General features: G+C 37.9%; 1 protein-coding gene across 1 annotated transcript in view; it reads left to right on the top strand.

The window, feature by feature from the left end:
• The window catches only part of SLC39A8 (solute carrier family 39 (zinc transporter), member 8), a 75,229-nt gene that overhangs the window by 50,381 nt on the left and 3,610 nt on the right, over nt 1–21,238 (top strand). The window contains exons 6-7 of the mRNA XM_005862302.2: nt 20,527–20,734; nt 20,921–21,105. Coding sequence (XP_005862364.1) covers nt 20,527–20,734; nt 20,921–21,105 — 393 coding nt within the window. The remainder of the gene's footprint in view (nt 1–20,526; nt 20,735–20,920; nt 21,106–21,238) is intronic.

The following is a 21,238-nucleotide window of genomic DNA, read 5'->3' on the forward strand; positions in this document are numbered from 1 at the left end:
GTGCACCTCATAGTGAGTGGTCAAACTCCCGGTCGAACTCTTGATGGAACAACCACCTGAGTGGACAATTTGCATATTAGGCTTTTATTATATAGGATACAATATAAGAAAAAGATCCAGGGTTGGGTTTTTTTTCTGTATAGATAAGCAGTTATCCTAGTTTCTTTCATTAGATAGGCCATATATCAAGTTTCTATATATCAATGTGTCTACATTAGGACTTTTAAAAAATATATATATTTTTATTGATTTCAGAGAGGGAGAGGTAGAGAGAGAGAGATAGAAACATCAATGATGACAGAGAATCATTGGTTGGCTGCCTCCTGCGTGCCCCCTACTGGGAATTGAGCCACAACTGAGGCATGTTCCCTTGACCAGAATCAAATCCAGGGCCCTTCAGTCTGCAGGCTGATGCTCTATCCACTGAGCCAAACTGGCTAGGGCTGCATGGGGGCTTTTTATTTTCTTCTTGCCCTATACCACAACCATTCTTGTTCTAAACACTGCCTTCATTATCCTTTTAGCTAGCCTTGAGCTCCTAAGACTAGGTTCCTAACATTGTTTTTTTTTTAATTGAAAAATTGTCTTTGTTTTTTCATATCTATATAATTTTGGGGACTTTATTGAAATTATATTGAATTTACAGATCAATTGAGAGACAACTGGCATGTTTATAATATTTTAGATTTTCTTTGTTTTGTAATTTTCCATGGAAATTGTTCTGTTGGATTTATTCCTAATTACTTTGTAGCTTTGCAGGTATTCTAAATGATATATTTTTTTCTATTACATTTTCTAATTAGTTATTACTGATATGTAGGAGTACACACATTTTAGTATAATGATTTTGTATCCTGTGGTATTGCCAAACTCTCCTACTATTTCTTGTGTTCTATTTGCTATTTGGATTTTCTATATAGACACCAAAGGACAAATAAACACATTTCTTCTCCTTCTCCAATTGCTATAACTCTTATTTCTCCTGTCTCATTAAATTGACAAGGACTCATGAGATAATGCTGAGTAGAAGTAGTGATAGCTGTTAATGTGTCTTATTTCTGACTTTGATGGGAATGCTTCTAAGTTCAGTAGGTTGCTTGCTTCAACCGTCTTCCTTAAAAAAAATAATACCCTTAATTAGATTAAGAAAGTTCCATCATTATTCAGAATTTACTAAGTGTTTTTCTCAGTTTTAAATTTTATTGGAAATTTGTTCTATACTATTACCAAGTATGGATAATCTATACAGAGTTAATTTGTCTACTTTTAGAATTGGGAGTCTTAGAGCAGGGTGAAAGGCGAAATAAATAAGTACATTTTCTCACCAAAAATCGCATCATTTCTGAACGACAGTGTTATTTATTAGGTGTGCTAATTGGTTAGTAACATGAAAATTAGAGCAACTTTGCTTTGTCAAAAGAACTTGAGTCATAGGTCTTAGTTTAAATTCTGACTCTGACGACTAATCAGGTGACTTCACTTTCCTAAAACTAATTATTTTTTGTATTTGTAAATTGGCAAAAATGTATAGCAGTCAGGATTATTACTAGGATTAAATAACATCTTTCAAAAGTAATGAACAGGCATAGGTATGCAGTAAATAGTAAATTAAATCTTATTCCTACTACCACCACACTACCGAGCATCACCATGGTACTGAGAAGCAGTAGGGATCAAGTGAGAGTAACAGTGGCCAACACTGTGTTTGGACACAAAGCCACAAGTTCCTTATTTCAATGGCAGCACATTGAGGAGCTCATGCAAGAGTGGGAGGCTAATACCATGCTGTGGGATTATATGTCAGGTTTATAAGCACATGCCAACTAGAAGGAGGGAAGCATTTTATGCAGTGGGTTTTCTATGAAGATATGGTGGGGAATATTTTGAAGATTCAAAAATAGATGGATCACACAGACAATAGTGCAAGGCTTGGGGAGGGGAAGGACTGAGGAAGAGAGGGGTCAATGGGGGGGGGAGGGGCATCTGTAATACTTTAAACAATAATGATATATTAAAAAAATAGATGGATTACTTCAGCGTAGTAGCAATTTACAGTCAAGAGTTATATTGATGAAGGTTTCCAGACTAAATGAGAACAGGGCTTTCATGGCAGCCTGCAGAGAACAAAACCAAAGAGCAAGTTTGAATACAGGATATGAAGGCAGTTGGATTGAATTTTTATATTGTTTTGCTTTCCCTTCAGAACAAATTTCCCAGTGTCAGGGTTCATTAGAAGAGATTTTTGGAGACCAAGTCCCATGCAATGCCATCTTCGGGAGCATTAGAGAGGAAAAGTCGAAGAAAATGACCAGGGAACGGGGTGCGATGGGGTGGTGCCATGTTTCGAGCTGTGAATAGAAGATACCCGAGGAGCCCAGTATAGAGAGGACTCTCCTTGGTTGGATGTCTTTGTTCGCATTGCCCCCCACAGAGGAATGCATGAGAATGATAGATCAGCTTATTAGAAAGGCAGATTTCTCAGCCCTAAGCCCAGGTCTGTACTTTCAGGGTGGAAAGGTTGACCTTAGCAGCCTGGATCCCATGGAGTTGAGCACTGCTCTGCACAGATGTGAGGCACAGAGAGCAATACTCCACCTGGGCAGAGTCCCACACTACTGCAGACAGGGAGAACACCCTGCCTGCAAACCTGGGAGGGTTCAGGGAGCCAGGCGGTCATATATGGAAGGAGCCGGCTCCTGTGTACAAACTTCCAGAAACATAATTTCGTGCTGTACCTCCGGGAAGGCTGTCTATGCACAGATTTTCTTTTCTCTGGTCTCTGAACCATACTCAGTGCCAGGTACAGGAACCCATTAATATGCATGTCAGATTTCTATTACCTGCCACTTCTGAATAATTAAGAGCAATGATAGCATTAGAGAGGAAAGGCGAAGAAAATGACCAGGGAACGGGGTGCAATGGGGTGGTGCCATGTTTCGAGCTGTGAATAGAAGACACCCGAGGAGCCCAGTATAGAGAGGACTCTCCTTGGCTGGATGTCTTTGTTCGCATTGCCCCCCACAGAGGAATGCATGAGAATGATAGATCAGCTTATTAGAAAGGCAGATTTCTCAGCCCTAAGCCCAGGTCTGTACTTTCAGGGTGGAAAGGTTGACCTTAGCAGCCTGGATCCCATGGAGTTGAGCACTGCTCTGCACAGATGTGAGGCACAGAGAGCAATGCTCCACCTGGGCAGAGTCCCACACTACTGCAGACAGGGAGAACACCCTGCCTGCAAACCTGGGAGGGTTCAGGGAGCCAGGCGGTCATATATGGAAGGAGCCGGCTCCTGTGTACAAACTTCCAGAAACATAATTTCGTGCTGTACCTCCGGGAAGGCTGTCTATGCACAGATTTTCTTTTCTCTGGTCTCTGAACCATACTCAGTGCCAGGTACAGGAACCCATTAATATGCATGTCAGATTTCTATTACCTGTCACTTCTGAATAATTAAGAGCAATGATAGTCATGGTGGTAGTTGGTGGTGTGATGGTGATGGTACCTGTCATGTGCAGGGAATATACTCAGTCCTTTTCAATATTATTCATGTTCAACCTTGATTATAGGTGTGATTATCTCCATTTCACAGATGAGAAAAGTGAGCGGTTAGGATTTATTTAAACTTAGATCAATCCACTCAAAGTTTTTTTTTAAAAAATAAAGCTAAGTTGCTTCCTGATTTGTATGCTTCTCATCAATTCTTATGGCAACTTTGAATGAAATCCAAATATAAATAGATTTTTTTGTGAGAAAAAAATTCTTACCTACTTGACAGGCATCTACTAAGTACTTGGTAGTCCTTAAGGGCACTTACAGAAAGGTAAAAGTAGTATATATAGTTCGTGTGAAGAAGACCTATAGTAGAGGTAGGCACAGTTGCTGGGTTGAGAAAGATGTGGCACACTCTAGGGTTGGAAGAGATGTAGGTGAAATGGACATGGATGCTCTCCTGGGAAGATGACACCTGTACCCATCTTGAAGGATTGCTGGGTAAGCAGGACTGGATGAATGGTGAGTAGGTGCAGAGGATATTTCCGATTATTATTTTTAAACATTGGGCCTTTTCTAATTTTGAAAAATTTGGGGACGTTTCCCTGTAGAGCACTGGTTCTTCAACACTCTGCTTAGGAAGTTGTTTGATGACGCTCATTGGCTTTGGCAACAGAATATACAGGCCCACCATTTTTGCCTACAATTTAAAGGGATTCATGAACCCACTGAAGCACCTCTGCAGCCTCCCAGCTAATGCTCTCTGACGTAGAGAGCATCCTGAAGAAAGAAAATAAATGCCCAGGGGTAAGAGTAGAGAGCACTGCAATAGGTGACTTACCACCATTATTATGTGTAATTCCTGCAACAGCCCGTGGCGTAGGCATTAAATCTATTTACAGATGAGTAAATTACAACTCCATTAAGTTGAGCAACTCACTCGAGTTCACACAGATAATAAATGGCAAAGCTATGATGAGATCCCTTCTGGGGTCTTGAGTTCCAAGCCCATGTTCCTTCCTGTACATAACACTTGCTCCCTAATGGGAACATTGCTCTAATCAGTTCTGATTTCTAACAATTACATTACAGATGAATTTTTGAAATATAATTTGTACTGAGTTGAGGATTGCCTACATAATGAGACCTTGTTAATTTTGACTCTACTAATCAGTCATAACTGATAAATTACTATTTTTTTATATTTTGCTTAGAGGCCATAGAGTATCTTGGTAGCATCTATAAAATTTGCTTTTGAAGCAAATTGTTGTAAGAGATGCCTAAAGTTTTAAAGTCTTCTAAAGAAATACCAAGTTGCTATTAGATAATTGATATGCTGCATTCATTGTACCTATGGAATGTGGCAGGTTTTCTTAAGGACTTTTACCATACCCTGAGCTGGCTGTGGGAGCCCTTTGTTAGTGGGAGTTCTGAAAAGCAATAACAGTGTATTTATCTAAACATGTTCTATGCTAAATTGCTTTCACTAATCAAGCAGGACTTATCTCTATTTAGAAGAATTAGTGAGATTTTACTCAATTAGGTTTGATGTCAAGTTAATTTCCCCCCATTAATATAATGAAGAATTTCTGTGTTGCTCTGTCGTGCTTGCTGATTGATGGGGAAGAAAAGGATAATGAATGCCTACATATTTTTCTTTGATAAATGAGGAAAAATGTATGAGGTTCAAGAAAATTATTCAGGGCATCAGAAAGAGTTGTTTAACTCTATTGTGTAGAAAGCCCAGTTGTAAATCAGCATAAGCAATAGTGAAGTTTAAATACATTTTCTATTGTTGATGTGTCTTTAACACCAGTTTTTGCAAAGTTTTCCCCTTATGGTTGCTTTGTAAAGAATGTCTATGTCATAAAGATTGAACTTGCCAAAATAAGCCTTTTTATTTTGATTTCTGTCATTTGCTCATTTCAAAGTATTTATATGGTGCTATATTTTTTACATGCTACATTTTGCAGTTTGGGGATACTGGATCGAGACCTGGTGAGTAACTTTTACTCAGCGTATTGCATGATGGAACATTGGCCAAAGGATGAAGTGTTTTATTATAGTAAATGAATCGTATGTCCCCAAGAGAAGCCCCGGAGGAGGCAGAATTTATAATTTATTCCATTATTCCGTGTTCTATCTATACTAATAAAAGAGAAACATGGTAATTAGCGTACGACCGCTACCCTTCCCATTGGCTAATCAGCATATCCTTATGCAAATTAACTGTCAGCCAAGATGGCGGCCATTATTCAGGGCATCAGAAAGAGTTGTTTAACTCTATTGTGTAGAAAGCCCAGTTGTAAATCAGCATAAGCAATAGTGAAGTTTAAATACATTTTCTATTGTTGATGTGTCTTTAACACCAGTTTTTGCAAAGTTTTCCCCTTATGGTTGCTTTGTAAAGAATGTCTATGTCATAAAGATTGAACTTGCCAAAATAAGCCTTTTTATTTTGATTTCTGTCATTTGCTCATTTCAAAGTATTTATATGGTGCTATATTTTTTACATGCTACATTTTGCAGTTTGGGGATACTGGATCGAGACCTGGTGAGTAACTTTTACTCAGCGTATTGCATGATGGAACATTGGCCAAAGGATGAAGTGTTTTATTATAGTAAATGAATCGTATGTCCCCAAGAGAAGCCCCGGAGGAGGCAGAATTTATAATTTATTCCATTATTCCGTGTTCTATTTATTCTATAAATTTCAAACTAAGAAAGATCACAAAGCTAAAGCATCTGGCAAATGAAGTGTGGTCTTGCCAAAATGTTTTTTTGAGTTTCACATTACTGTACTATGTAGTAGAGTTTCAACTGATTCACACACACACACACACACACACACACACACACACACACCTATAGCTATTCAACTGTCTCTATATTCATGTCTATTCAGTTTTATGTCTGAGGCAAATGTCCAGATAAAAAATATCACTTTTATAGTTATTAACACTTTACTGATAATCTTAGGGAATAAAAAAAGTAGTTGAAGGTGTTTGAAGGCCAAATTAAGTGCTCACCCTTAATAAATGTACCATCAGGTCAGAGTCAGGTCATTGGGTGGTGAAATTGGATTTTACTATATGCCTCCTCGCTAGATCGGGGATTTCAGACCCTTTCTGAGGATCTCAACCTAATTAAGTTGATGACACCTCATTTATTTTAATTAACTGGTGAATTTTTCCTGTCTTAACTTTGTTCACCATGTTAATCAGTGGCCCGATTTATTCAAATGTATTGTAAGTTTTGAATTCTTACCAGAGAGGAGAGAGCCCAATGTGTGAGCCCAATTATTTTTAAAGTGGTGGGATATTATTATTGTACTTTTTCTCTGTTATCAGCTATCAGAGCATTAAAAGTTAAAAAAAGAACAAATTTCATTTTATGGAATTTCTATTTAGTAATATCAAGTTGTTTAATGAACATGAATTTATTAAACCTTTATAGCAACGCAGTAAAGGTGGATTAAAGTAAAAAAAAATCAATAGCTGAGAAGGCACCAATAAAGATTCAATAAACCATGCAGATCTCGGGTCTGATGCTTTCTAATTCGCCTGCTTTTATTACTAGGTTATGAAATACATGTTGGAAAAACGGAAGCGAGAGAGCATTGTTTTCTAGGCTGCAAAACAAGCACCCAAATCTAGAGGTTGTTCTACATTTGGAAAGTAAAATTGCAAAAATTCTTCCCTGGGGAGGCACCACTTTTGCAGAAACACTTTACATTATCTTTGGGGTTTTTTGTAGCTTTTGTGACTTTGACCAACATTTCAAAGTCATGCAACTTTTATAGTAAAACAGTAATGGCAATCTTAAATCGAGCCTTCATTTGTGGTAACATTTCACGTTCTGAATGACATCCTGGTCTATGGGTCCGATCAGTGAAGCTATATTAAAGGGCAGGAGGGTGGTAGGCAGTTATTCATCCTGTCATTCATTCACTTGTCATGTATCCTGTTCTATACCCTGGAGATATGGTGGCAAATTAGACAGAAGATGTTTCTGCTCTCTGGAACTTTTTTTCATTCCAGTGGGACACACAGTTCAACATTATAGGGTTACACATGGCTGTGCAGGGAATGAAAATGTGATGTGATGATGTCTGGGTGGCTCCGTTAGTTTGGGTGGTCAGGGACACATTCTAAGATAAAATCTGAACGACAAGAAGCAGCTATCCATGCAAAGAGCAGGGAGAAAGAAGAAGGTCACCGCGGAGGAAAGAGCAGGTGCAGTCTCGAGGGAGAGAAAGCGTACGGTGGGTTTTAGAGTAGAAGAAGGTCAGCATAGATTGAGCATAATGGCTGCTGGTATAAAGTGACATTGGAAGAAATTGTAGATAGAACTCTTTCTTCAAAGGTAGTGTTGCTGTGTTCTAACATTTAAATAGTATCGATAATCTCAAGGAAGTCTCTGGTTCTAAGGTTACATTTTCTTCAATGTAACAAACTCAGGAAGGGACAGTCAAGAAAGCAACTTCATTTTTCTATCCATACTGTGGTCTGTAAACAACAGGTTATATGGAATAGATCTGAAAGCCCCAAAATGGTGTTTTTTCCCTCCTCAATAGTTGGAGGTATTAATTTATTTTTAAATTTAATTTATTGGGGGTAACATTGGTTAATAAAGTTATATAGGTTTCAGGTGTACAATTCTATAAAACATCATCTGTATATTGAATTATGTGTTCACCACCCTGAGTCAAGTCTCCTTCCATCACCATTTACGCCCCCCCTGCCGCCCCCCTTACCGTCTTCTACCTCTCTCCACCTCCTTTTCCCTCTGGTAATCACCATACTGATGTCTGTGTCTATGAGTTTGTATGTGTGCGGTTTTATTTATTTTTTCTTAAGCCTTTCAGCTTTTTCACTGAGCCCCTAACCCACTCCCCTCTGAGAGCTGTCAGTTTGTTTTCTGCCTTTATGAGTCTGTTTCTGTTTTGCTTGTTAGTTCATGTTGTTCATTAGTTTTCACATAAGTGAAATCATATGGTACTTGTCTCTCTCTGACGGCTTATTTCATTTGGCATTATATTCTCCAGGTCCCAATGCTGTCACCAAGGGTAAGATTTCCTGCTTTTGGCAAACCTCAGAATATCAACTTAGCATATTCTACTCAAAACGGGGGTGCTTCAATCACTGGCGCCTTCCAGGATGGAGGCTGGAAACAGCAATAAAATAATCCATTATTATAGCAATAAACGTCTGAACTCAGAATTTCTTACCTAAAACACTCAGTTCTTTTGTGCAGTCTCTCTGCTTTTTATTGTTGCACATTGTCTGGGGCTTAGGGGACACATTGTCTGGGTTCAAGTTCTGGCTTTCCCATTTCTAGCTATGGTTTTGGTCAAGTCCTTACCCCTGGTGTCCTCATTACTTCATCTGTGATTCTGACATTGGAAGTACTCATCTCATGGCATTTAGGAGAATACTTTGCAAACAGTAAGCACTCCCATTGCCTTTGTTGCTTCTATTCTTATGTTTATGCCCTCTTCCTCCAACAATCTTCTGAAAAATGTGTCAACCTCATAAAGTTAGATGCAAGATGGCTGCTGACAAAAATCTTCTCTGGGGTGGATGCATCCTGAGGTCTGTTGACCAACATGCTATTTTGGCATTCCATTTTTCCATTCAGTTCAACAAAAAAAGCTCCTCATCTCATTACTTATTATACATTTTTTTTTATTGAACCACCTACTAATGTTAAGCTCTGGGCTGAAATTAAAAAAAAAAATTTCTTGTGTTTCAGGAACTTTTGATTTGGCTCCACAACTTTTAGTCACAAAGAATTGTCAAGAAAACAAAGAACAACAAAAACACTTCAGTCCTTTTGGGGTGTTTTTAATGTAGAGCAACCGATTTGGAATTGATTAATGATCACCTTTCTATGCTCACCCCTCTTATATTGCGTGTAAATGCTCTTCGAAAAGATTAGAATAGATGCTTCACGTGGCAATAATCTGTGAACCTGTCATGAGAGAAAAATGTACTTTTACTCTTACTATACATTCATTTATTCAGACACCAAATCTTCAGAGGGTCTGCAATGCTAGACACTGGGTGAACAGGAGTGAGAAGAAAGAAAATTAAATTCCACATCTTCTAGAGATCACAGGCATATTTTTATTTTTTATTATTTATTTATTTATTTATTTGCATACAGGTTCAAATCCTGGTTCTGCTGTTTTCTAGAGGTATGACTTTGGGCAAGTTACTGAAACTCTTTCTACCTCATCTGTAAAATGGGGATAATAACCACATCGGTTGTTGTGAAGATAAAATGACTTGTACAACTAATGAGTTGTACTCCTAATATTATCATTATTACTGCTCTTTGCTCAATGAGTGTACCTTATATCTCTGACACTCAGTTCCTCACTATAGAACTTCTTTTCTCAAGCTGGTCACCAAGTCTCCAGAGCATCACAGTGACATCTTTAAGAGGCAGTGAGGTCCTGGTGCCCTTATCCCCTATGAACGTCCACCCCAGCCCTCCACATACAAAGCAGAGATGGCCTCTGCTTTTCTCAACCATTAAAATATAGACCAGAGTGCCCTCTTACAGAGAAGAGCTTTTTAATTTCTAACTCTCTGCTGTTCATTTTCTTCTCTGCTGGCAGACTGCCTATTTCTTAACATCCCACTATGATCCTAATTGCCTGTTCTGTCACCATGACTGCAGTTAACACTCTATCTCATCCCTCTTGTCATCTATCATTCCTTGCTTTTAGCACTTTTCCCAGATTTCTTTCCCTAAGAGACTTGTATTTCTAGATCTTCTCTGCCAACCAGAGAGCACTCCCTCCCTTATCTCTTGCAAGGCTAGTTAACCAATTGTTTGTAGGGCATTGGGTGGGAGCTTCTATAGTTCTTGTCAAATGGTAAGTACACAACAGGCAGCTGCTGCCTGGGTCCTCTTTCACACCCTGCCCTACTCCTGTTTCCTCCTCTGAATCATTCTGGAAGCCTTCATGCCGAGCAAGGTAGATATTCCTGTATTTGGGGACAACACTACTTTCCAGGAGCCTAGCCAAAAATTTCTGTAATTTACCTTAAAAACTTAACCAATTTTCTGTGTCTCCTGACTTCCTTTAAGACTTCATTAACAATGAGAGTTGTATGGGTTGGAGAGAACATTATGCAGGCTTCTCATAAGAAATGATACCTTACTTCCCAAATGTACCAAACATTAATGCTCTCCTCATCTGAAGTGACAATAGGCAATCTTTTGGAGTGATATAAATAGTCCATTGAGATGACTACAAATGCTTAATTAGTATATACTTTAAATTCCATTGATGGAATAGTAGCATATTTCTTGAAACCCTTCAGATTTCTCCTAAATTATTTTTTTTTTATCAAGGCAGTAAAATGATAATGCTCCTAAACTGAAAATGAAAGGCAATTATTTCAACTCCTAAAGAACAAAACAATTTACTTATAATCCACAGAAAGGATGGAGGGAAATGAAACAATTTTCAAGGTGACTGGAAGTTATTATTTTCCTGTTAATGGCTTTCTCTTTATCAATATATTTTAAGTTCAGCGTGAGTGAGATTGTATAGCTGGCTGGTGCTGGCACAGTTACAGATCCACCCACAGATAAATGGCTGTAGGGAACCCTCACGAAGCCTTGTTGTTTTCAGGGCAAGAGGTCAAGCATTAAGTTTAGGTATCATGAGAGTCTGAATCACCTGCCATTGCAGTTTGAGTCTTTAAGACTGGTGTGGCCCTAATCTTGTACACAATTTAATAATGGAATGCGGATGTGAACGGTTGGTTTATGGCTTGCTGGATCCGATACCATCTAGTGTGTGTTGAACATGATCTCATGGCCACTTAATGTCTCATGGACACAAGGGAAGTCTCTACAAGGTCCCAGAAACAAGCGAGGGACCGCTTTCTAGAAAAATATCAGTTACCAGTAATAGCAAAAGAGAACATGGCTTTAGCCTAATGTGAGAGGGACCTGCGCTGTGAGTCTCTGTTAGAGGCTTGCAAGAACACTCCTTTCAGCCACAGATCCTTCCACTTCTACTGGGTCTGCTGGGCCATAAAGACCAAGAGGAGAAAAGCTTGTGATGCAGCCTACACCTTGCAGAGCCCTTTAAAATTCTGAACTTCACTGAAAAATTCAGCCTACCTATGGGTAATCAATGTCCTATTTCTCTCTACTTTGATTGAATACATGAAAAACTCAATTAAATACCATGTGGTTTTTTTTTTGTGGGGGAGGGGGGAATCTGTTCGTTATGGCCATTTCCACACCAATGATTATATCTGTGAGCATCCTGATAGGGAACAGATGAGACTCTTAAATTAGAATAATTTCAGGAAGGCTTATTTATGGGTGTGAGTGGGGTGTTAGAGGACCCAGGGGTAATGCATAAACCAGGGACCAGTAATGGAAAATTAGTGACCATGCCTGGACCCAAAGGGTGGAACAGAAGGAGCATTTACTAGAAACTGGGAAGAAAATTATCTTGAAAAGAGCCATGGCCTTTAATTGAGGGTCATGGACAGCTGAGGTGACCATACAAAGGGGTATCAGGAGAATACATACCATGATTTCTCCCTCCTTTCTACCGCTGAACTCCCGCTAGGGCTCCCCAGTGGTCAATCTCAAATGGAAACCAGAGGACAAGGAGCCTGTAGCGGTGGCCCATTCGGGACGGTCTCAGGACAGAGAGCAGGGCGGGAGGAGGGGAGTCACGCTGGAAGGGCAGATGAAAGCTGCTTATCACAGGTTTGACATCTGAGTCCTGGATGTTCCTTTCTGGACTGAGAATTTATATTTCTGTCCTCAGTTCTTCCCACAGTTCCTGCCTGCTGTAAAATAGGTGCTCAGTCAATAATGGAGTAGCCTAATCCCAACACCTTCTGTGTGACTTTGAGCAAATCATTTCTATTCTAGGGTTGTCATCTTTCTCATCTCTAAAATTAGAACACCAGTATCTGTTCTGTTTTACTAGGAGTATGTTGTAAAAGTCAAAAGAAAATGAAGACACTAACATGTGGAAGTGCTTTGTAAACTGTGAAGTGCTGAGGATGCACGACATTACTTAACATCTTTACGATTTTTATTCTTCCTATACCCAGTCAGCTATATAATTCATATAAACCTATTAACTCAGATTTCATACTTTTTACTTGCTGGCTAATTAATTGCTTGACTCTTTCACACACCTTGAACTTCAGTAGTTGAAAATCAATAGCTTTCTTTAAGAATAGATTTATACTCAAGATCAAGAGACCTAGTTAAAAATTGTCTTTTTCTTTTTAACAAGTCTTTGCACCCTCTTATTTTCCTAAAGCTCTTTTTTTTTTTGCCGTAGATTTAATTTTCTCCATTTTTCTCCAATAATCTTGATCAGTATGCTCTTGAATATATTCAAGGATCATACATGAGAAATGTTTTGCTTTGCACATTTTTCTCTTAGGCAGTTTTGTTTTGTTTTTCTTCCTTATAATAATCCTGTGTTCATCTGCACTTTGTTAGATAAAATGAGCTATATGATACATAATTATTCATGGAGCTCTTAGCGGTTTATAAACATCTCATTTAATCATCACAGCAATTCTATGAAGTTGGTAGTATTATTTTCACCATTCTACAGATAAGGAATCTGAAGTCAGATTCCAAGCAACTTTTTTTTTTAAGAACTTTAATTTTTTGAAGAGCAGTTTTAGGTTCATAGCAAAGTTGAGAAGAAAGATTTCTCATGTACCTCTGCCCTCACACAGGTATAGCCTCCCCCATTATCAATGTTCCCTACCAGGTCAGTACATTTGTTATAATTGATAAGCCTACAGTGACACATTATAATTACCCCAAGTCCATAGTTGATAGTTCACTCCGTGTTGAAAATTGGATGGGTTTGGACAAATTTGTAATGATATGTGTACATCATTATAGTATAATATAGAGTATTTTCACTACTCTAAAAATTCTCTGTGCTCTACCTATCCATCCATTTTCCTCCCCTAAGCCTTGGCAACCAGTGTTCTTTTTATTGTCTCCATAGTTTTGCCTTTTTCAGAATGTCCTGAGGTTGGAATCACTCTGTTTGTTGCCTTTTCCAATTAGGTTCTTTCACTTAGTAATATGCATTTAAGATTCCTCCATGCATTTTCATGGCTTGATAGCTCTTTTTTTGGGGAGGGGTATTAATAATATTAATAATATACCACATTAATATAATATTAATAATATACCACAATTTATTTACCCACTTACCTCCTGAAGGGCATCTTGGTTGCTTCCAAGTTTTGGCAAACAAGAATAAAGCTACTGCAATATCTATGAGCATAAAAGTTTTCAACTTCGTTGACTAAACACCAAAGAGCACAATTGTTGAGTCATATGGCAAGAGTACATTTAGTTTTGTAAGAAATTGCCAGACAGTCTTCCAAAGTGACTGTACCATTTTGCATTTCCACCAGCAACGAATAAGAGTTCCTCTTGCTCTACATCAGTGGTTCCCAAACTTATTTGGCCTACCGCCCCCTTTCCAGAAAAAATATTACTCAGCCCCTGGAAATTAATTTTTTTAAAATTTTAATAGCAGTTACTCATCGCCCCCAAATGCACCTGTGGCCATCACCGCCGCCCTGGATCGCTGCAGCGCCCATCAGGGGGCGGTAGCGCCCACTTTGGGAATCACTGCTCTACATCCTCACCAGTATTTGATGTTGTCATTGTTCCCGATTTTGGCCATTATAATAGGTGTATTGTGTTATCATGTTTTAATTTGCATTTCCCTGATGACATATAATGTGGGGAATATTTTCTTATGTTTATGTGCCATCTGTGTATCTTTGGTGGGGTGACTGTTAATGTCTTTGGCCCATTTTTAAACCAGGCTGTTTGTTTTCTTATTGTTTAGCTTTATGAGCTTTTAGTATATTTTCTTTAACAGTCCTTTATCAGATGTGCATTTTGCAAATATTTTCTCTCAGTCTGTGGCTTGTCTTCTCATTCTATTGACACCGTATTTACAAAGCAGAAGTTTTTAATTTTAACGAAGTCCAGGTTATCAATTATTTATTTCATGGATGTGCCTTTGGCATTGTATCTAAAAAGCTGTAGCCATACCCAAGGTCATCTAGGTTTGCTCCTGTGTTATCATCCAAGAGTTTTATGGTTTTGCATTGCTTCTAGGTCTATGATCCATTTTGAATTAATTTTTGGGGTGGAGGTCTGTGTCTAGATTGTGTGTGTGTGTGTGTGTGTGTGTGTGTGTGTGTGTGTGTAGCTGTCCACTAGTTATAGCACTGGTTGTTGAAAAGACTATTTTTTCTATTGCCTTTGTTTCTTTGTCAAAGATCAGTTAGCCATATTTATATGAGTCTATTTCTTGGATCTCTAGTTGGTTCTATTGATCTATGTGTCTATTCTTTCTCCAATACTACACTGTCTTGATTACTGTAGCTGTATAGTAAGTTGACATCAGATAGTGTCAATTCTCCAACTTTGTTCCTTTCTCTCAATGTTGTGTTGGCTATTCTAGATTTTTTGTCTTTCCATATACACTTTAGAATCACAAAATATCCACAAAATAACTTGCTAGGGTTTTGATTGGAATTGCACTAAATTATAGATCAAATTAGGAACTGACATGCTGATAATATTGAGTCTTCCAATCCATAAGAATGGAATATCTCTCCATTTATTTAGTTTTTCTTTTATCATCGTTTTATGCTTTTCCTTATATAGATTTTGTACATATTTTGTTGGATTTACACCTACGTATTTTGTTTTTTGGGGGAGCTAATATAAACAGTATTTTCAAATTCCACTTGTTAATTGTTGGAATATAGGAAAGCAATTGACTTTTGTATATTTTGTATTCTACAACCTTGCTATAATTGCTTATTAGTTCCAAGATCATCTTTGTCAATTCTTTTGCACTTTCTACATAGGCAGTCATTGTCAACAAAGGCAATTATATTTCTTCCTTCTCAATGTGTATATACCTTTTATTGCCTTTTGTTGTCTTAGTGCATTAGCTAGGACAACAAGTAACTTTCGGAAAGACACAGCACTATTAAGTAGCAGAGCCAATACTCAAACTCACACCCATTTGATACCAAGGCACATACATACCCTTTAATCATTAAGCTATCTTGCATTCAGTGCTCCTTTCCTTAAATCTCACCTATCTATCTTTATTTGCAGATTCTTAAAATGATATTATGTTATTTGTACTTATGTTTCATTAGGTTATCCTTCACAGGCATACATTTTATGGGTTGTTTTTTTTTGCATATAACTTTCATCTTTTGTTGTCATTTATACTTCCTTTTGCCATCTTCATTGTGTTTTTTGGTGGGTGCTACTTTCATTTTTGGCTTGTTTTTCTCTTTTTTTTCAGAGCTCTTACTCTGCAAAATTCTTTCAGCATGGAATATGGAATTGGGAATTCAATATTTACCTGTAATGTTTGTTTGCTTTTATCTTCTTACTGATAAAACTTATAGACAATAAACCATAAAAACATTTTCATTAATAATGACTCATCTTGCCCCCCCCAATGCAGATGAGGTCTGATTGTGATCGTGCTGAACTTGCAACCATTAACCCTACAAAAAAGTTACATAATACATCCTCTTTTCAATTCAGATCAAGCCCACAGGCAGCCTGCTTCTCCAGCTTTACCTTGTTTGTTGCTGATAATAACTCCTGAGTCATCACAAATTCATTTTTCCTCTTGCTGATTCTTACCCCATGGCTTTAATGTTTTGTGTTCTGAGTATTAAAATAATATATAATATATCATAAGTGCAAAAAAAAAATCCAGGACACCCATAAAATATAAAACCACACACAAACAAGGATTATTCATAGTACTATCTTCCAGGGAGAACCATGCTTAGCATTTTTGTATGCTTCATTCCAAATATATTGTCCCTGAGACCATTATAAAATTACTAGAGGCCCAGTGCATGACATTCATGCACTGGGAGGCAAGGGGTCCTTCAGCCCAGCCTGTGCCCTCTCACTGTCCATGAGCCCGGCTTCTGGCTGAGCAGTGCTCCCCCTGTGGGAGCCCATTGACCAACAGGGGGCAGCTCCTGTATTGAGTGTCTGCCCCCTGGTGGTCAGTGCGCATCATAGTGACCAGTTCCACTCTTTGGTCGATTTGCATGTTAGGGTTTTATTATATAGGATAATAATTATTATTTTTACAAAAAGGTACCCAATAGACATGCTGTTTTATAATTTTATTTTACCTTGGCACTATGTTTTGGACATCTTTACATGTGGAAATGTATAGTTATTCACCATCTCTATTACTCTGCATACTATTTCATTGCAGGTATAAGCCATATTTTTATAATCTATATCAGGGGTCCTCAAACTTTTTAAACAGGGGGCCAGTTCACTGTCCCTCAGACCGTTGGAGGGCCGGACTATAGTTTAAAAATAAACTATGAACAAATTCCTATGCACACTGCACATATCTTATTTTGAAGTAAAAAAACAAAACGGGAACAAATACAATATTTGTATTTGCACGTGGCCCGCGGGCCGTAGTTTGAGGACCCCTGATCTATATTCTACTGAAGGATAGCCACGTGCTTTCCTTTTCTTTCCTCATCTTTCTCTCCCTCCTTCTCATTCTTCTCTACCTCCTTATTTTTATTCTCCTTTTCTTCATCCTTTCTATCTTTCTCCTCCTTCCATTTCTCTTCTGCCTCCTCCCCCCACCTCATGCCGCTCTTTCTCTTTTAGATCTTCCTCCTCCTTGCTTCAACTTTAACTGTTCTGTAGTAAGCCCACTTGTTTTCTTCATTTTGATTTCTTTGTAGTTTTTCTTGCTTTTACTTTTTGCTTCTTCCTCCATATTTATGTTGGGTTTCTATTTAGTCTCTCCTCTACTTTTATAATTTCAGTCCATGATATTCTTTCCCTCCTCATTCTGATTATTCTATAATTTGCCTTGACTTTCATTTCCATTAATAACTAAGGTGAGAGATGTTAAGAACTTTGCTGATGATTACACAGTAATTCTCGTCAGAACCAAGCTAGAATTCAGTTCTGGATTTCAGACCTCTGTTTTTTTTTTTCATTAGATTGAGTTGTCTCATCATGGCTGAGGATGAACATAGCCTTACATTTAGTGTACAAGTTAAACAAAGAAGCAAGCAAGCAAACAATAACAACAGCAAACAGAAATAAAAAAGAAAGAGAAAGAGAAGAATAGTCACTAACTTAATTAGAAGGACTTGAATTTAGTGTTCTCTCTGCTCAGTTATAGGCAAATTAAAAAAGACTTTTTTGGTGAATGTTTGCCTACTTTTGTTTATTCCAAAGCTATTAAAAATGTATAACTGTTAACCTACCTAACAGTGCCATTGGAGACTTGAGCTTATAGAGCTAAAAGGGAGTATAATAAATAGATTCAATAATAACTGTACTTAGAGGTAAAATTATCATGTCTAATATATCAATTTAATTTCTTTTTCAGAATTAAAGGAGTTTGTACACAGAGTTTGTATATATTATGTAATATCAGGCATTCAAGACTTGGTCTTGTATTCTTTTCCCTAAACCATTATAGGTAAATAAAGACATTTAAAACTGTAATTGAAAAATAAAAGAAATAAAATTTTAAAAATCATAAATATTTTATTAGGTAAACCAAGCTGGAAGATTAAAACAACTGTTCTTAGTATGTGTATCTTGGCAGTAAGTTTTTGCAAAGCCAAGGTCTCTTCCTCTATGGTTTTCCTCATGACCAGCTTTGTTTTTCTGTTGGCAGTAAGTGCTTCCCGCATTTATTCTAAGCCATGTACTAAATCATAATTGTGTATATTTTTGTGCGTTTAAGATACATCAACGGTTAAATTAATTAAACCAGGAGGCCATTGACTGAGGTGGCTCTAATGCTATGGTGGCCTATGGAAGCAAACTCAAATCTTAGCCTGTAAATGCCTGAAAGGTACGAAATAGAAACCCAAGGGCAATCAGTCACAAACAGCCAGCTGGGTGGAAGCTACAGCCAATCAACAATTTCCTTGCTTTGCTTTGTCTCGTCTCTATAATGGTCCCTCCCTGAGCTCCTGTCAGTGGAGCGCTCCTCACCACTTCCTGCTTGACGGGGCCTATTTGAATCGATTTTTGCTCAAAAAAACTCTTTTTAACATTTTTAATTTGCTTCAGTTTGTCTTTTAACACTATAAAGTAACAAGAATATATTTTAAGACCAGATGAACATTTTTTATGCGGAGGAGATTTTGCCTTTTAAAACCAAAGGAGACTGAACACTTACCCCAACACTGTTTCAAGTGTTTAGAAGAGGTGTTTGAGAGGAGGGGGTGTTCTTCTGGGGAACTGCCTCCAGATCCTATTCCAAACAAGAAGTCCCCGCCCCTCTGCCACCAGGCCTTTGGAGTAGTGAAATAGTTAATAAAAAATAAAAATAACCCACTTACTTCCTTTGTATCCCTGGGTAAGTTAACTAACCTTTCTGTACTTTAGTTTCCTCAGCTATAAAATGATGATAACAGTTGTGCTTAATTCATAAATTGTCCTAAAGGAATCAACTATCTAAGTGCTTAGAACAGTACCTGGCACATAATAAAAAACTATAGGGCTTTGCTATGACTATTTCCAATGCTGTTAGGAAGACGGCTGCTACTACTACCTCTACTATTACTAGTACTAACAATCCTCCCTCCTTCCATATAAATGTAAGAATTTATAGGCTCCAGATGACTTTGGCTGTGTCTACGAACAAAAATCATCCCCCAAAGGTGAATATTTGCCACTAAGGAAACAGTGAAAAGATGTATTGCAAGATCTAAAGTCAATTCTGAAAGCACAGTCCCCAAAGTGTTTTGCGTAATGAAGTGATGTTGGAGTAAATGTAAAAACTCTCAGATGATTGCTCTGAAGGAAGTCTCTCTCAGCCGGATATAGAGTGCACCTTTTAAAAAGAGTCAGTCAGGTACTTTACGTCGTGTTTCTCCAAGGTAAATACACTCGTTGAAGATAGAAGCTGAATTTTATGCTTCCAGGCATTTCCTGTAACATCCAGCACACTGTTTTCCAAATTGCAGATGTTCAATAAATATGTTGATTAGCTGCTGAAGTAGAGTTGAGGGGAGGGGAATTAGGAATAAAATGTTCTTGAGTTAATTGTAAATTGCTTCCCTACTTAAAAATGTATTTGCATGTCATTATCTCCCCCCCCCCCAATTTCTGGAAAATGCTTTAGTTGGCATTTGACATTTGATTTTATACATTTTTTAAATTTCATGAAAATTTAAATTCTTAAAAGGGTTCATTGTAAGATTTTCTATTTTTATAATTGTTTCAAAATGGAAAGAAGTGTTAGTATAAAGGCAAGCTTGTTTCAATCACACTTTGTGAAATTTGTTAAGGGAATCGTTGAAATTAGGGCTGGTAGGACCACATTGTCATAGCCTAGACACCCAGCATGGCACCTAGAAGATGGTGGAAATTTAATAAGTCATGGAAAAATAAATGAATCATCTAATACATTCTCCTCACTTTACAGTTGAAGAAACAGGCCCAGATCACTTGCTCACAGTCCCATAGTGGTGCAGGAGTGACTAGAGTAAACGTTCTTTGATGCCATCATGCTTTAAACATGGATTTCACACTTAAATAGTAACATGCAAAAGACTTTAAATTTAGCCTTTAAAAATTTTTTTTCTAAGTATGTGAATAAATCAAATTCATAGATTAATAGCTGTTACATTTCAGGAAGGCAGTGGTAGGAATTTGTTCATGTAAATCAAAGGATTGTTTTAAGGGGAAAGTAAAATAAAATGTCTTTTAAGTGGCTTGTTCAAGGCCTGCCATCTATTCATTCCCCTTTTCCCTACCATAAGTTTTCTTTTCTCTGTTACAAATGATGAGGGGTTCCCATCCACTATGAAAGACTTTCTGTTGTAACCTTTTGTCTCCCTCAAGACATAACACATCTCCTACTTCTCTATATTTCTTACACTTTCAAGAAATGTTTTTTTTCTGCTGATTGATTTTTCTGCCGTTTTACAGGATGAGAAAAAGGAGCCAAGCTCATGCACCTGCTTGAAGGGGCCCAAACTGTCAGAGATAGGGACAATCGCCTGGATGATAACGCTCAGTGACGCCCTCCACAATTTCATCGATGGCCTGGCGATTGGGGCTTCCTGCACCTTGTCTCTTCTCCAGGGGCTCAGCACCTCTATAGCAATCCTGTGCGAGGAGTTTCCTCACGAGCTAGGTAAGGGCTCTGCTCAGGCTGGGAAAGTCAGTTCCTTCTTGGCTTTTCAGTGGAATGAGACATTTCAGGTGACACACTTAAAAGCCCTGCTGATGGCATCAAAGTAAAGAAGCCCTTGTGAGACATTATCTTTTATCTCATCCCAAATTGAAAAAAAAAACTCTTGCTATTTTCTTCTTCTTCTAGGGGACTTTGTGATCCTACTCAACGCAGGAATGAGCACTCGACAAGCCTTGTTATTCAATTTCCTTTCGGCGTGTTCCTGTTATGTTGGGTTAGCTTTTGGCATTTTGGTGGGCAACAACTTTGCTCCAAATATTATATTCGCACTTGCTGGAGGCATGTTCCTGTATATTTCTCTGGCAGACATGGTAAGAAATTTTAAATTTTTATCTTGTTTTAGTTTAAAATTTATGAATAAACATCTGGGTTATAATTTGACTAAGAGTGAAAGGAAATTCTTTTTGTTGTAATTTAAGACATTCCTGGTTTAGCAGATAACTC

This window comes from Myotis brandtii, unplaced genomic scaffold, assembly GCF_000412655.1.
Source record: "Myotis brandtii unplaced genomic scaffold, ASM41265v1 scaffold163, whole genome shotgun sequence".
NCBI classification, from domain to species: Eukaryota; Metazoa; Chordata; class Mammalia; order Chiroptera; family Vespertilionidae; genus Myotis; species Myotis brandtii.